This window comes from Grus americana, chromosome 8, assembly GCF_028858705.1.
Source record: "Grus americana isolate bGruAme1 chromosome 8, bGruAme1.mat, whole genome shotgun sequence".
NCBI classification, from domain to species: Eukaryota; Metazoa; Chordata; class Aves; order Gruiformes; family Gruidae; genus Grus; species Grus americana.
Window position 1 is genome coordinate 6,518,859 of NC_072859.1, and position 16,073 is coordinate 6,534,931.

The 16,073-nt window shown below is 44.1% G+C and overlaps 1 protein-coding gene across 1 annotated transcript in view; it reads right to left on the reverse strand.

Moving 5' to 3' along the window:
* ACBD6 (acyl-CoA binding domain containing 6) overlaps positions 1-16,073 on the reverse strand; it is an 86,053-nt gene that overhangs the window by 44,517 nt on the left and 25,463 nt on the right. The window contains exons 4-5 of the mRNA XM_054833789.1: positions 14,968-15,050; positions 4,346-4,451 (exon numbers count right to left, since the gene is read on the reverse strand). Coding sequence (XP_054689764.1) covers positions 4,346-4,451; positions 14,968-15,050 — 189 coding nt within the window. The remainder of the gene's footprint in view (positions 1-4,345; positions 4,452-14,967; positions 15,051-16,073) is intronic.

Below are 16,073 nucleotides of genomic sequence, written 5' to 3' on the forward strand. Positions count from 1 at the left end.
GTAATTGTGCACTATTAAAAAGCTGACACGTTCCACCCAAGAAATGTCTGCACCCTTGCAGCATGCTGTGCCCTGAACATGGCGTGTAAAGTACTTTGGAGACCTTCTGTGCAAGAGCACGTCATTTGATGTGGAAGCAAAAATACCTGCAAAAGAATCTCAACCTACTTAGTGTATAACAAAAAGCATTGCTAAGAAAATTGTATTTAAACCAAGATAATATTCACTACTGTTTGCACAGTATCAGGCAAATTAGCTAGAACTCTTGGGTGTTTTAATGTACTTTGGTAGCTATACAGCTACAAAATCCACTTGTTTCCCATGTCTTCCGTAAAACAAACCTTAGCAATAAGACAAACTTAAACTAAGTGTACAATTCAACTCTTTGTATAGCATGGATATCACTTATGCATGTAAAAAAATTCTTTAGTCTACATAGCTGCTGCTTTGTATCAGCGTATAACATGGGGTTGTGCGTTTAAATAACATGGCAGAAATCTTAAGAGCCAGATTGAGCTTTCCCAAAACACTTCCCATGTGACTATTTCATTAGGCAACGACAGACTCAGAGCAACACCAATAATTTTGTAGAGGAAAGCACCGCAGTAGCGAGGTCGCAACTAAATGTAGTCAAACATCGAGGTACTCCTTCCATGCGATTCAAGCACACAGCAGTTGTTGCAGAAGTTACTTGAGAGGATGCATTTTCCCCTACCTTTGAAGTATTTAATAAAAAAAGCATAAAAATAGCCCCAGTGCACTAACCCTGCCTCTTAAATCTTCTGTGCTTTGCTTGGATAACCGCTGCCAGCTTGGCCGGCTTCTGCAGCAGTTTCTCAAGCCAACAGCACATCAATTTTGCTCAGCTCCAAGTCACAGGGTGTTCACAAACAAAGCACAGGACAGGGATTTGTCTCGGATATACCGAGTCTCAGCAGACAAACGGATGGGGATGATTTTCACATCAATTAGCCAGTGCAGAGAAAGAAGAGAACAAAGCCAAACTGAATGGATGCGCTACAATATTAAGCTATACTTCTAGGCACGATGTTTGCAGCTGTAATGGCTGTAGAGCAATGAGAGCCGCTCTGACTTGTGGCAAGTGTTTTATTACTGGTAATTAAGAAAAGATATATATATAACAGCTGCATCCTCCCATAATAGCAAAAAACAGTGAATGGAAGGGCCATTGTTGCAATTATACAGGTAAACTTCAGATTTGATTTGGAAGTCAAGCGCTTTCAGGGCTCTGAAACAGTTGGGGAAGTGTGTCTAATGGAAGTAAGCCTGTAAATCCAGAGGAACGTGATCCTTCTACAAACCCATTTCCCCCCCGTCCTTTCCTTGGCAAGCTGGCACCAATTTGGCACTTGCTGTCTCAAAAGCACGAGGATCAGGGACTAAGCGAGCATCATTTCAGATGCCTTTCATTAAAGTTTTGGCAAGGGCTTAAATACTGCACACAGGTAACATGTTTGTTTACTGGGATTTCTCCAACAATTAAAAATAAATATTCTCTATCTACCTACAACCTCCACAGCCCTTGGCACAAATTACAAAAGCAACTCATCTATATGCTTTTGAGCAGTTTCTGGTTTGTTAAAAGTCGAAGAAATACTGTTCTCAAGAAGGCAGCAAGCAATCCGCACCCCCAGGACGTGCCCGTGGCGACTCCACAGCCACAGTCCATTTCTTATTTCGTTAGTCCTGCTGACATATGTAAGAGAAACGGGTTGTTCTAGTCCGTGCCACTTCTAAGTGAATGCGAGCTATTCTGTTGAACTCTGGGCAATTTAGACACAGTAAATGGAAGCTTGTAGATGATTACTGTCATTAGATTCTTTAATTCTAAATTGAAGTTTATTATATCCAAACTGTTAGCAGGTATGCTGGCTTGGATGCTGTACATGAAGATCTTTATTTCTTGTGCAGAGAAGACCACTTATGCTTTGAAAGTCGCCAAGCGCATCTATCTAAACCCCAGAGACTTCTGTTGCCCTTTCCAAAATCCTTTTGCTTCAAGTAAGTCAGCCCATCCCCATTTTACAATTTTATTCTTGATTTCTTTTCTCCTTTCGCTAACTTATTTCACGTTTGCACAAAATGAGGGGATACAATTAGACACAGTACTAATGCATGACATAGAAATAAGCTCTGAACACCTTACAACCTCAGCCAAGCCTTTATCGTAGAAGGAGAGGCTGAGCCTAGCGTCTTTGCAGTTTAGCACGAGACTATTTGGTGCTCCAGTAGATTTTGTTTCGTAACAAGTTAACTCTTTGTACGTATCCCTGCTGCCATTTTAAACTTATGTGCACTTACATCAAAGGATTGACAGCGTGAGCTATGTTCAGAGGGCTGGGAGAGGCATCTTTTGGCTATGGCAGGAGGTATTTATACAGTAACACTAAAATAGTTAATAAAAGTGACAAGATTATGCTTGCATACACTTCACTCTACCAAAGGCTCGGTCTGGGTTATCACTAGTCTAAAATGGGTTCTAAAACTTCAATCAACCTGCATGATACTGGAAAATAAGCTACCCTGCAGACTGTGAAGAACACGTTTGGATACTGAACATTGGTAATGGTTTCAGCTCCCTAACATAACATGAAATAAATATTTCTTTCACATTTTTCTTTTTAGTACGCTAATTTATTATATTTTTTGGACAAGTTAAGGTCAAGCCTAAGGAAGCCAGCACTTGCCAAAAAAAAAAAAAAAAGTTCTTGCTTCCCTGTTTAAGCATTTGCTGGGGTAAGCCAAAAATCACTGAGGCTGTGAGAATTTCATCTACGGGGGAATCTTCCCATGAGCCCTTCACAAGTAGGCAGGGTTTGCAGCTCCTACCTCTGCTGAAGCAATTCCACTCTCTGCAACAGCCATGTGCTAGTACCCATGAAATCAGAAATAGGACTTCTCTTACATCAGGGACTCATGGATAATTCCGAAGGAGGATGTCACCTAGCAGTTTTCAGATCTGGCTCTAAATATTTATGTTGTTAGAGCACAAAAGTATTTCAGCCATCTTCACCAAATATTTTGATTTTTTAAAAACCCCAATTTCTTTGGCTGAAAACACACGCAGTTGTTGCTTGAACACAAAGGAAGGTATGAGCTTCTGAACCCTGCTAACTATGAAAGAACATCTTGCCCTTGGAAATGAAGCAATGCTAACATGATGGTATTATACACTTATTGCAAACATGTGATCCCAAAAATGAGCTTTTATTAATGAAAGGACTCCAGCTACGTTCTGTGGGACTGCCCTGGACATTTGCTGGTGATCGGCAGGAGGAGGGACGGAGGTCAGTAATGGCACTGTTGCAGCAACTATGTGGCACATGGCAGTTTCAGTTCATTGAATTTATGATGTGAAATTCCAACCCTGATCGTGAACACCCTCCCTCCTCTCCTCTGAAAATTAATTCACATGAATTCCTGATTAATAATAAAAGGCTCTGCTATCAGCATTCAGAGCCCCAGCCGGGGCTGTCATGGCTCAGAGGGCAGAAATCTGCTTAGAGCTACAGGAGAACCCAACTGAATTTGTGGCGTCTCAGTCTATGAATGTGTAAGCACTTCATCTGTTCACCAAAACACAATGTGCTGGAAAGCTGTACATACGACGGGCCACGAGCAGGGCTAGGTGGCAGTATGCAAGCATCGAAACCAAGGCGATAAAGCTGGTACTGCGACATTTCCTGAAGGATGAACAGGAAACTGTCCACATCAGGTGTTTACTTTTACCAAGAAAAGGATTGAGCCAATTCACAATTTTAGACACTCCTCTTTTTCTTGAGGTTTCTGGCAATGCCTGTATTAGCTCCCTATGGGGAAATGGAGTTTTTGAGTTTGATGAGCAGAGAAAGACTGGACAATGTCACTGTTTCTGTGAAGCCGGAAAGCCAGTGTCACTCATTTGCCCTCCACCCAGGAACAATGAAAAGCTGATGGCATGGCAGAAATCTTACTTCACCCGTGAACAGAGGTCATCGGTCAAAAAAGCCATTTCCCTCACTTCCTACTTCTATTTGACCACATTTGGTGTACAAGGTGGGGAAAAGTGGGGTGGATTCAGAAGATCTTATTCTGCAAGTGGCTGCTGGCATTGCTGAAAATAAACACAGAAAGTTTCTGATATGCTACAGCATCACAGCTAGTACATCCACAATCAGAAGGCTATTTTCAAATAGATTATCCCTGTCTCTATGACCAAGTGTTTGTCCAACTGTTGTAGTACCTTGTTATAACAATCCTAAGCGGGGAATTTTGAAAAGGAGCAGCAGTGAATTAATACACCAAACAGTTAAAAGATTGATAGTTTTCATCTTTCTCTCCATACCTCCTCATCTGTGACATTCACATCCACTTTTTTTGATCGAATGGCTTTGGTGACATGGTCAATGTTGTTTTCTCTGCAGTAATCAAAAATGTTCTTGTCCTCTTCCCTATTCAGGAAACAAAAGCAAAAGAAGAAATGTGTTACTGCACAACACAAAGGCCTCATGCACATCCCATGCTCGAATTTTGTTAAGACATTTCAATAGCATTACTGGACTAAAACAGATGCCTAGTATCGCACATGCAGAATAACATGAGTTTTTTCCAAGGTAAGAGACAGAAGACTCTGCCTCCTAGAAAACAAAGGTTGTTTTTAAACAATATTATGCCAGGGCAAAAGTCAGCTTACTCCTGTGAATGGGCGCAGGAAGTCTATAAAGTTAGCCAGCAAAACCCACCTTCAAGTCCTGGTATAAATCACTGCAATCCCACAGAAAAGGCTAAAGCTGCTCTTCTCCCTGCTATACAGACCAGTAGCAGCCACTCCGGGTCAGACCAAAGACCCTTCCGATGCCATCCATCTCGGACAGCTACTAAGGGTGGCTTGGAGAAAAAAGCAGAAGAAACAGGACACACGCAAAGCAATCTGTTCCCAATTGGATCCTCCCAGCTTCAGAAACTCAGTGGCTTAAGGATTTCTTTAGCTAGCAGTGGCATCCAGATAAGCAGATTTATCAGCCTTTTCCAGGTCCTTTTCCCAGTCTTTTCTGCTCTTTAACCCATTCATACTCTTGGCCTCTCTAAAGGACAAGCTCCACAACTTAGTAGTCTATGTGTGAAGGGGTGAACAGTGGGCAAGTACTTTCTTTTGGTGGCTTTAAAACAGGTGCCTGCTATTATTGGGTACTCTTTGGTAAGTAATTGCCCAGGGATTTGTGAGATCTTTGGTGTTTGTCTTGGAATCTGACCACAGGGCTTGGTTTTTTGTTGGGTGTTTTTATATATTTACCAGCCTGCAGGTGACCCAACTGCAGTCCTCCCTTTAAGACAAAGCTCAGCTGTGATCTCTGCTCAGAGCAGCAGGCCGGCATATGCAGAGGGACCAGCATGTGTCTGCCCTGGGACGCCAGTGCGTGCTCGCTTAGGTCTGCTTGTGGGCAGAAGGATCAAGTTGTGGTGTCACAGGTGCTTGAGTTACACCTACAGCTTCTTCTAGAGCTAAAAGCAATGCCCTGGCTTCAGACACAGTAACACTTCTGTTCTTATCACCTAACCAAACAGAACCTCTACTGAAGTTAAGACCTTTCACAGATTCTTAAAACAATACAAAATATCTTTGTACAAGCTTTTGACTGGAGCTACAGTGCTTTGTGGAAGTTAAAAAAGCAAGTGTTAGGAATCTTTAGCAACAGGACAGAGCAGAACCAAGACATTTTTATCTTGCTGTAATAAGTCTCATGATGGGAAGTTACTGACACCAGTATTGCTGAGAAAGTACAACTCTCCTACTGTCTGTGCTGGTATGCCAGTGGAAAGTTACTTATTCCCATGGAAAGGGGGCTATGCCATACCAGCATGAGGCATCTTTACAGTAACACCTTTAGGTATAGATACACTGATACAACTGTGTTGCCATAAGGAGTAAAGAAAAGAGGTCATGGGTTTTCCAGAAGTGAACCAGAAGCCCAGACACTACCCTCTCTGGTTTTCAGATGAAAACCGTGGCTCAAACAGACCCATCAGTGTTGCTCTGGGACTCGGCAGCTTCAAAGAGTTAAACACAAAGTAGTTGCCTCTCAAGACATCCCCAGTTTTCAACTGCCTTAAGACAGTCTGGATGTTCAGCAGAACTCAGACCTGACAGCCTCAAAGAAAATTCCTTGTAAAAATTCCTGGAGCAGGTCAGACCCAGTAGGGAGGTCGTTCTGCCGTGGGCCTTTTGGGCAGGAGGGAGAACAGCCTCTGCAATGCAACAGGGCAGTTTGAGAACTGATCCCCCCGTGCTAAAAGGCAACAGTACTCCTCCTGTTCATCTGCACTGCTCTTGAACCTCACAGGCTGAGCAACATCAGAGCAAGGAAAGTAAAATCTAAACGTTATTTCCATTTGAGCAGTGGGTTACAGAGAAGTGATGCTCTCTGACCTATAGTCCCCAAAAAACAATACCAATGCCACCAAGACTACGTCCCCAGCTCCCGTCAGGACAGGCAGAGCTCTGTGACACAACTTTGACTTCCAGTCTAATTATTACAGATCTGGCTTACTAAGTTACACTCTATTCTTCAGATCTCAACCATCTGTTTCCTCCTTCAGTGCCAGTAAAAGGTGGGGAAAAAGCGCTGATATTCAGCTCCTGCAGTAAAGTGGTGCTTTCTCCAAAAAAGTCACTTCTTCTGACCTCTCTCTCATGTTGCTCCTTTAGTAGCTCCTTTAGTTCTCCTGCACATCACCCCATGTCTTTGCACCCAAGCAGTCCTTCCTCATAGCTGACTTGCACCTTTCCAGCAAAGGGATGGATGCTGCACAAGATTTTGCACTCCATGTATAGGCCTAGGGACATTACAGAAGTCTTCCAGTTTCTTAACCAGTCTCTCATGAACTCATTCGCTGGAGGTCTTGTCTGTACACTACACAAGCTCCTGGGAAATAGATCACTGCATGCTTTAGATGCAATTACTTTGAAATCTGGGGAAAAAAGAATCTCACGGCAGGATTAGAAAAGGCAAAAGCTTATATTGCTCGAGATGGAGCTTGACAGATTCATGATGGAGGTTATGAGACATGCCTGCCCCCACTAACAAGGGCTGATTTGATATGCCAGGAAGTCCCTCTAGTCCTACCTTGTTAGTCCAACCTCTCAAACACACCCTTGGCTGCTGAAAGCAGCCGTTTGGATGAAGCTGCTATTCAGACGACACTGCGCAGTAACTTGGTTCCAGCAGCGTTTCCCCCGCTGCACGGCCACCCACACTTCATTTATTACAAACCACTTTCTTCCATAACGCCAAAGCAGAGCCCAGTCTCTCAGTGCTAGAGAAGTCCACAACCATCCTCAGTTACTGCTGGATGATCTTCTGTGTCACAACCACGAGCTCAGGCTGTGCCCTCCATCCCTGGCAGCGATGCCACCCGCTCAGCCCAGGCACCGGCGTTTCCACGTGCTGCAGAGCCCAGGCGGCTCAGAGCCCCACCAGACCTCACACGGCAGCACCAGAGGTACCCGAAGGTACACGGCACCCATAAAACAGCTGAGACTGCTCCCCGGGTACCGTGCTGCAGGCTCTGCACCAGCAGGGAAAGGGCACCTTAACACTGACATACCAAAACCAGGCAATCTTCCTACTGCAGCCTCCAGACAAAACTTCTACAGTTTTTTTTCCCCGAGGATATTATTGTCTGTTAGGGGGAAATGATCTGACACAGCTATTTGGATATGATTTAGCTTTTCTGGAATAACCACCTCTGCAAATGCTCTATATATCCCCCTTCCAAAAAACCACTCTTCTTTCAGAAGTCTCCACAATGGAATTAATCCAGAATAGCAATTTCCCCACCTGAAGATAAGGTTTTGGGAAATTTCATCTTTCTACTCTGCATTTATTTCTCAAGCTTTAAACCATTCCTCTGCCTCTGATGCCCTCTTTAAAAAAAATTAGCACATATTATCTTCAACTTTTTTATAAATATTAACCAAGAAAAATGAGCCCTTTCCTGAATAGATTCAAGGGAAGTCTATACAATCGTAACAAAGACATTTTACCTGCAAACGAAATAGTCACGTGAAGCCGCACTCCCGACATTTAAAACAATTCGATCTAGTCACGTGCCAAAACCAGAAAGGGAAGCTGAGAAAAGAGCTCACAGGAGTTAAAACCAGATTTTTTGAGGAACCAATAGTAGGGAAAAAGCTCCACTTGAAAGGTGTGAATAGAATAAAGCCAAGTTACTGTTATTTGCTGACTTTGCATTCAAAACCACACAGGACAAATAAGAAACACAGCTTGAAAACCTTGCAACTCAGGTTTCCCCCTGCCTTCCCTTTATTTTACACACGTGTATGTGTACATACTGAATAATCCCTCCGCTATAGTAGCTACAAGAAAACAAAAAAGGATGCAGTGTTTTTATCAGACTGGTTCCAAGCAGGAATTTGCACTCCACATAGAACTGGTAAGAACCAGCAGCAAGGCCCAGAAACTGGTAGAAATAGTCTAAAACCAGACAGAAGCACATCAGAAACACAAAAGTGACACTGCAAAGACATTGCTCACATAATATTGGGAGGGGGGATGGACAGGTGGCCACAACCCATTGCACTTCTATCAGTATTTTCAGAAAAATCTCAGTTTAAGTTACAATACAGCATTCAAGACATCTTCAGTGGGAAAGACCATGAAACTCAACCTCATGGAGATGCGCACAATTATTTAAAACTTGTAGTTAAAAGGAAGACTACGATGCAGTTTTGTTTCCATGTCAGATTGTGTGATATACAAGCACCGGCTCTGCTGAGCTAAAAAGCAGTCTTCAAATCAGCCACCACTTGACTGTCAGTGAAAGCAGTGAATGTGTTTATTTCTTGAGGACGGCCAGAAGGATTTTCTCTGCTCCCTTGCTGACACATGTTCAGCCCCCAAAGCTATTATCTTCTGCTCTCCCCCATCCCCAGTAAGAGATGCTAACTGATTTAACGTTGAGCTGAAGCGTATCTGTTGCCTGCAGGTAGCACATGGGCAGCTTTTTCCATCCTTGAATAAAAGCATGTGGAAGGACTTAAACCAAGCCATCTTCCCCAAGCTTGGAACTCTTCACAAGCCTTCTTCATAAGCCATCCAAAACACACATGTTGAGTCAACAGTTTGTAAACATCTCGTGGAAAAGATCTGCCACCCGTTAATCAGTCTTCACCTTCTCACCCAGAGTGCTGTAAACCTATTTGCTTCCTAAACAGTCACTGAGACCGCCACGAAAAAGGGCACAGAAGAGACTTGAAATTCAGATATTCCACCCTCGCGCAGAGAGCATCCTCCACGTTTGCCCCATCCCCTTCCTCCCCCCCTTGCAGGTTACCTCCAGCACAAAGCTCTGGGCAGAGGGCTGCGATCGGGTGCTACTTTGGGCGTCCTCTCTCTCTCTTTCTCTCCCCTTTTCCCGGGGCTGGTCCAAGCCACGTCCCAGCGGACCCGCTGCGGAGCGGCCCCGGGTGCCGCTAACAGGTGGCTTCGCCCGTCTGCTTGGCACGGCGCTGCCAAGCGAGCGGGAGCGCGGTGGAGCGGAGCAGGCAGCGCGCGGGGAGCCGAGAGACACTCGCAACACTTACTGTTTATGTCAAGGCCCTCGGCCCCCAAGGGACCCATTTTCACATAATCTATAATTATCTCTTCGCTTTAATCGCCTCGTCACTTCTGAGGCTCTCCTGGGCACAGGAAGAGGAAAAGCTCATTAACTGAACCTTTTCTCCTCTCTCCAGCCACCCATAGCTTTTAATTGCTTGGTGTTGTTATTATCTATCAGTGCAACTGGGATCATTTTCATAAGAAAGGGTGGTAGGAGGGAGGGAGGCAGGAGTGGGTCCCTGAGGTATGCACCACAGACAAACCTTTGCTTTCTCAATTATTTATGCCAGCTGAGGTTTTACAAGCTGAATAAATCCATAACTCAAGTTTATTCTGAACCGGCAGGCCGTCCCGGGGGAAGTGTTGCCCACTTGCCGGCACGCTCGCGTGCCGTCCTCCGAGAGCAGCCGGGACATAGCGAGACATGTGTCATCCAATTCCCCACCCGTCGCCACATGCACTTTGGTAGATTAGCGGCAGCACCGGCGAGGAGGCGGCCGAGCAAAGCCCAAACAGGAGCCACCACTGAAGGATGCTCTCTCCCAAAGGGAAGGCAGGCCTGAGCCAAGCCGCCCCTTTGCACAACAAAGCAAAACCCCAAGGGTGGTCGCTTTGGGGACAATAAAAAGCAAGGGAAGCAATAAACTTGGCAATCATCTTGAAGTCAGATACTTGCCCGCTAAACATCACCAAAAGAGCATCCATTTCTAAATAACACTGACCTGAAAAAAAACCAAACCCAAACCCCAGCTGCCTGGACCCGCAGGTGTTTTGTTTGAGACGCGCCACGGCTGGGCACGCCACAGGCCGCTCGGGCTCTGCACAACCAGGAAAGCTCTTCCGCAGGGATTGCACAGCCCAGCATTTGTGCGACCGACATCTGCAGCACAGCCACCAAAACACGCGCACAATACCAGCGCGAGCCTGTAATTCCCAACACAGCAAGAACGCCGGCTCCCGCATCTCCGTGCTCATTTCCAGTGCTGGCGTTCCTGGATGCAGGGCTGGAAAAAGAGAACAAAACCCCAACCGTGCTCCGGAGCGCTGGGTTCATCTCAAAAGCCGTCGCCGCTCCGAAGCGGCATCCTTGCAATGGATGCTGGAAGCAGCTCTTTAAAATTCAGCAGCCTTTGTGCCTGACCACACGCAGCGACCTCTGGTATTTTCTGCCAAAACAGTTCATTTGTCTCGCACAACAACTAATCAATTCCCGAGGCCATCCATCACGGGGGCTCGCGCGAGCTGGCCCGGCAGCAGGGCCAGATGGCGGCTGCGTTAGTGGGATTAATACAATTCTGATAGATTACACGGCATCAGGCGGGCTCCCAAATCTGAGGGGTGCCTGTTCCGCACCCCAATCCTAAACGGAGCTCCACTTGTGAGCAGGGTCACTCCCAAGCATTACAGGAAAGGGTGGAAGTTTCTACCAGAGAAAGGCTTCTTCAGCATCCCGCGGGATGGCAGGAGCGTAAAGCATAGCTCAGGAAGGCCTCCGTGCCGACCGGTGGACATCATTCCCATCCCAGCATGCCGAGGCCACGTGGAAGCGGTCCACGGCAGAGTGCAGGAGGGCTCCTCCAGTGGAAAGGGAAAGGGACACAGACATTTGGCAACATTATTTTGCATTCTTCATCTGCCAAGTCAATGGTTTTGTTTGCTGGAAACACTTATAAACTACTTCCCCCTCGCCTCTGCTTTAAAAAAAAATACTGAAAAATAACTTTAAAGTTGAATTTCCAGTGCTACAGTATTTTTGTCATCCCCCTCAGTTCATGCCTTAGATTAGATTTATAGTGGTGATGCATCAGTCAACCTCATCTCACTGCTCATTTCCCAGGTTTGTGAAACTGTAATTATAGCTATTTGATCATGAAAGAGCTCAACTACTACTGCTTTTGTTCTGGTAATAAGACCAGAAAAGAGACACAAAGCTTTATATAGCAGTAAAAAAACCCCCAAAACCCAAAACAAACCCCGCCACTATACCCAGCCTGAAATCACAGATAATTTCTAAATCCTTCCTTCCATGGGAACCTCCAAGTCCCATCATCAGTCACCAGCACGCATTATTTTATGTAATGCGTGGAGTGAGGTAAGTGATTTGCAGAGAAACACAGAGGCAGAGCACTATGCTAATACATACTGCAACTGCTCCCCATTAGTCACTGGGGGTACTTGAGCTCTTTATTGCCAGGGTTTATTAATGACTCCTAATTGATGACCAGTGCCCAGCACCCCAAAGTAAATAACTGCTACGCCTCATTAGCTCAAGAGACCTTCTCCTGATTTGAGGATTGATCTATGAACACACAAATTGCACTGATTTAACCGATTCTCCTTCTAAATTGATTTAATTAGATCGGTATAACCTGTTTCTATGGATGCTTTTGAATTTATTTTGGAATCAGTGCAATGTACTTCTGTGAGTCAGACCAACCATTTTTCTATCTTGTTCTCAAAGCAGAAACATCTGAGATAATTAGTGATAAGGCAAAATCAGCCCTGGCACCATCCCAGTTCCGCTTACTTCTGATCCACTTGACTTCAGGGTAGGGTATAGTTATTCCACTTTGTCCAGCATTTACAGATTTGCACCCTAAACCCCAAGCATTTAATTCCACAAAAGGAATGTGAGCTTTATGGTAATTTACTGCTGATGGTAAACTAGTGGTTTACACCATTTAAAACAAGATCTCTCATCTTCCTATTAAACAGCAGCAGCTTGGAGGAGGTTAATCATTTGTTAAACTGTTCAAAAGCTTCTGCTACGAATAAAAATACGTCAACCTGCTTAGGTGAACCTTCAAAACTCTGCACTTGCATTCTTGTCCATCTCCTGGTATAAGGTGAGGGTGTGAAGATGCCGAAATCCAGATAAATTAGACAGCCTTTTCCTGCCTTCACATCAGCGGAATCCTAAAGGGTATATGGTAGGCTGTGTTTGGCAGAGTAATGCCTGCTGAGAAATTGCTTTCAGCAGTCTGTCAGAACACCCAGGGCTGATGAGGACTCAAGTTTTAGTTTTTAGTACACAAAGATATTTTTTTTTTTTTTTTGCTTATTCCGGGCTTCCTTAATAGGATAAATATTTTTTAGTTAAAGAATCATATCAACAGCCCTGGGAAAACAGAGACTAAAGTGGTTTGATTTACATTCCAATTTTTGCAAGCTTGTTGTAAAGCTTCAGTAAGGCCCACCATAGACAACTGAGTCAATAAAACAGTCTGCATCAAAGTTTCTTTTCTCAGATCTTAGATTTTGAGGTAGTCTACACATGCACACTGAACTTACCAGTAACTATCAATGTGTTTAAGTTTATGCTGGCTCAAACTATTAAGTTGTCTTTCCCCTTAAACATTTTCATTTTCTTCCACTACAGAAAATGACTTTTTTTTAAAAAAAGCTACATTCTATTCACAAATGCACTGAAGATTTACTGAATGCTAATCTTAGGTTCTTGTAAATAACCACTCACAGCCTCAGAAAAGTCACCCTTCTCGGGTGAGCGGTAATACTACCAAATCAATCCACTCCAAACTCTAGAGAAACTTGGATGCCAAACTGAAAGTCTAGTGCCATCCTTTGACTCATCTGCTTGCAGATTTTGTACCAGTGCAATTTTGCTGGTTAGGGCTATGCTTTTACTTTTATAATTATTACCATTAGAGATGTGCCTATACACAAGTTTCCATTCTGCCAGCATAGTCGGGGGACTTCATTTAACTCCCTTTCAGCAGGATCAGCCTAAATCTGCCTACAGCCAGTACAGCTATGCTCTGCTAAACATACAGCACATATATTCCTCATGGTATGTTGGAAAAAAGTGTATTCGGAGCTGTACTTCAAGTCTTACACAAGTCACATTCTCATGGAAATAAAAGCAAAAATTATGACAAGAAGATTTAGGCTAGTCAAGCCAACCAGGGCAAACTCTGTATATCGTACTGTATTTCATATCCAAGAAGGGGCACAGACAATACTTGGGAGAGCCAAGACTCCACAAGCAGTGTGGGACTAACTTAGCTCATAGTTAGCACTCAGTGGGCAGCACCAATATGTTCCACTCCTGAAAGAACACCTCGAACAGGATTTAAACCACAAGGTCAAACTATGAGATCAAGGATGAGACCTCCATTGACAGAGCAGGGAAGCAAACGGAGCTTGTGGCTAGCAGAAGTGCTGTGTCTCAAACAGTGTGTTAAACCAAGGTCATACCTCACCACTTCTGGTTGGGGTCCAGAGGCAAGTTAAAGATGTGTTGGCTCTCCATGCGAGGCAGAGAAGGCAACTCCTGGCCAACTGTTCCATCTTGCTATAAAGCGGATTGCAACACCAAGGGAAGTGCCCGCACTACTGCCGAGCACAAAGCTGCAACCCTATTTGCTTACTCTGGACACAGCTGTACCAATTTCTATTTGACCTGGGTTTGGAGCCACCTGCTCAAGGCTTATTTTTCATTAGTGTGTGACAAGAAGTCAAAGAAATGCTGTGTTAGAATTTCAACACTTTGGGAGAGTTCCCAGCAAGCTTGGGAGGCTGTATGTAGAGAAATCAGTGTTTACTTTTTATTTTCCTGGGACTAAAACGATGCAAGACATTCAACAAAACAGATGGGATTGCATACACATAAATAGGTGACTGCAACACGACAGCAAACACTGCTCAAAAATTTAGTCTTCCCTGACTGTTCGCCTTAACTAAAAATACAATACTATATTCTGAAAGATCCTCCAGACAATCATTTAGGTATTGGAGTTAATATTATACCCATGATTAGTAGTCTGGAACAGTAAAACCCAACCAAACAAGAAAACCCAGCTGTCCTTATTCAGTAGCTAATGTCACTAACTACTTGCACCTTGACAGTTTTTAAATAGCAGCCATTCTAGTTCAGTAAATGCATTTCTGCTATGCTAGCTGCAGAAGCTTGAAAAAATTAATTTGATATAAGGTACAAACTCTCCCTGAAGGCAAACATTGTCCAACATTAAAACCTTCACTGAACAATCCTTAATGAATGTATTGGTAAAGAAATAACTATTTGAAAGAGGTAGTGTCTGAATAGCTTTCTATTAAAAATACCCAATATTACCTTTTTTTTAGCCATATAACTGAAAAATGGGAAGCCTTGCCCTTCCCCCACATCTCGTGCTAGGGAAAGGTTACTACCTGGCAATGATACAGGCAGTTATTGATTTAAATGATTATGGACCTGAAAAGTTCTTTCCTGTCATTTATTATCCTGTTGTAGTTGCCACCACACTTGTGCAATGTTAAAAAAAAAAGCTTAACAAAAATTACATTAGAAAAATACTGTTTTTAACTAAAGTCCAGTGCAGATAATCACCTGATTGTTTCTTCTTGATATAACGAGCTGACAACTGGGCCTCCAAATGCAGTTTTGCTTTCCTTTCCCCTCTTCTCTGCTGTCTGAAAGAAAAAGAAAGATTGGTCCAGCATGCTGGCTCCCATCCCGTTCCAGCCTGTGCCACCCCTCCGCCATCTCCCACCCCTTCCCCTGCCCCAGAGATGGGAACCAGCCCTCCGGAAACCTCGTCTTCACGGCAAATGGTACTCCACGACCCTACTCCATCCAGAACAGCAGGATGGATCTCTTGGCAAATGGGATCAATGCTCCTCTGAAGGTGGCCCAGAAGGATGACCCGAGAGGTGGGCTCGGTAGCCTTGCCGGCCCGCTCACAACGAGCCCAAGCGTTACCACCGTAGCACTCCCAGCCGTGGCCCCTTAGGACCCAAAAGCTGAGCCTCTGTGAGGCAGCATAATGTTATGTTACTAGATTGCAAAGCTTGCCTTTATAAATCTATTTAATATAGATTTAAAATTAAATTTTATAATGGGCAGCATTTCCAAATGATTTACTCCCAGGAACTCTAGGATTCTGAATGATTCCCACCATAATAGAAATGAACAATTAGAATAATGATTGATCGATACAGAGCCTCAGGCCTACCTTTTAAAAAAAAAAAAAAACCAAACCAAGAAAACCCACCCCATCCTGCAGCTTGGGATCTTCAATTGGCTGCCTTCACATTGATGCCAGACTTGCAGAAAGGGGTAAGTGCCTGCTCTGTCTGAAAGCCTGACCCTATTAGTGGGTGCAGGGCACCAGAAACTCTAACTCTTCTGGGGCATCTAATATCTCAGTCTTCAGGTAAGCAGTCGAAACTCGTTTGCAATTTGCAGCAGTAAATTCCTTATAAAACCAGCCCATTAATTGCAACGTGTTGGTGTCAGCGCACAGTTCTGTGACTTTCCATGATGAGATTATCACACCCAGGGTGAGTAAAATCAGAAGCAAAGGGAAAGCCGTCCCAACCTCTAGTCTCTCAGTAGCTGCAATACATTGCCGATTACACCAAAAAGCATTGCTGCCTCAGCAGAATTCTACCTAGAAATACGTTGATTTCTTTTTTAAATAAAACACACTTACA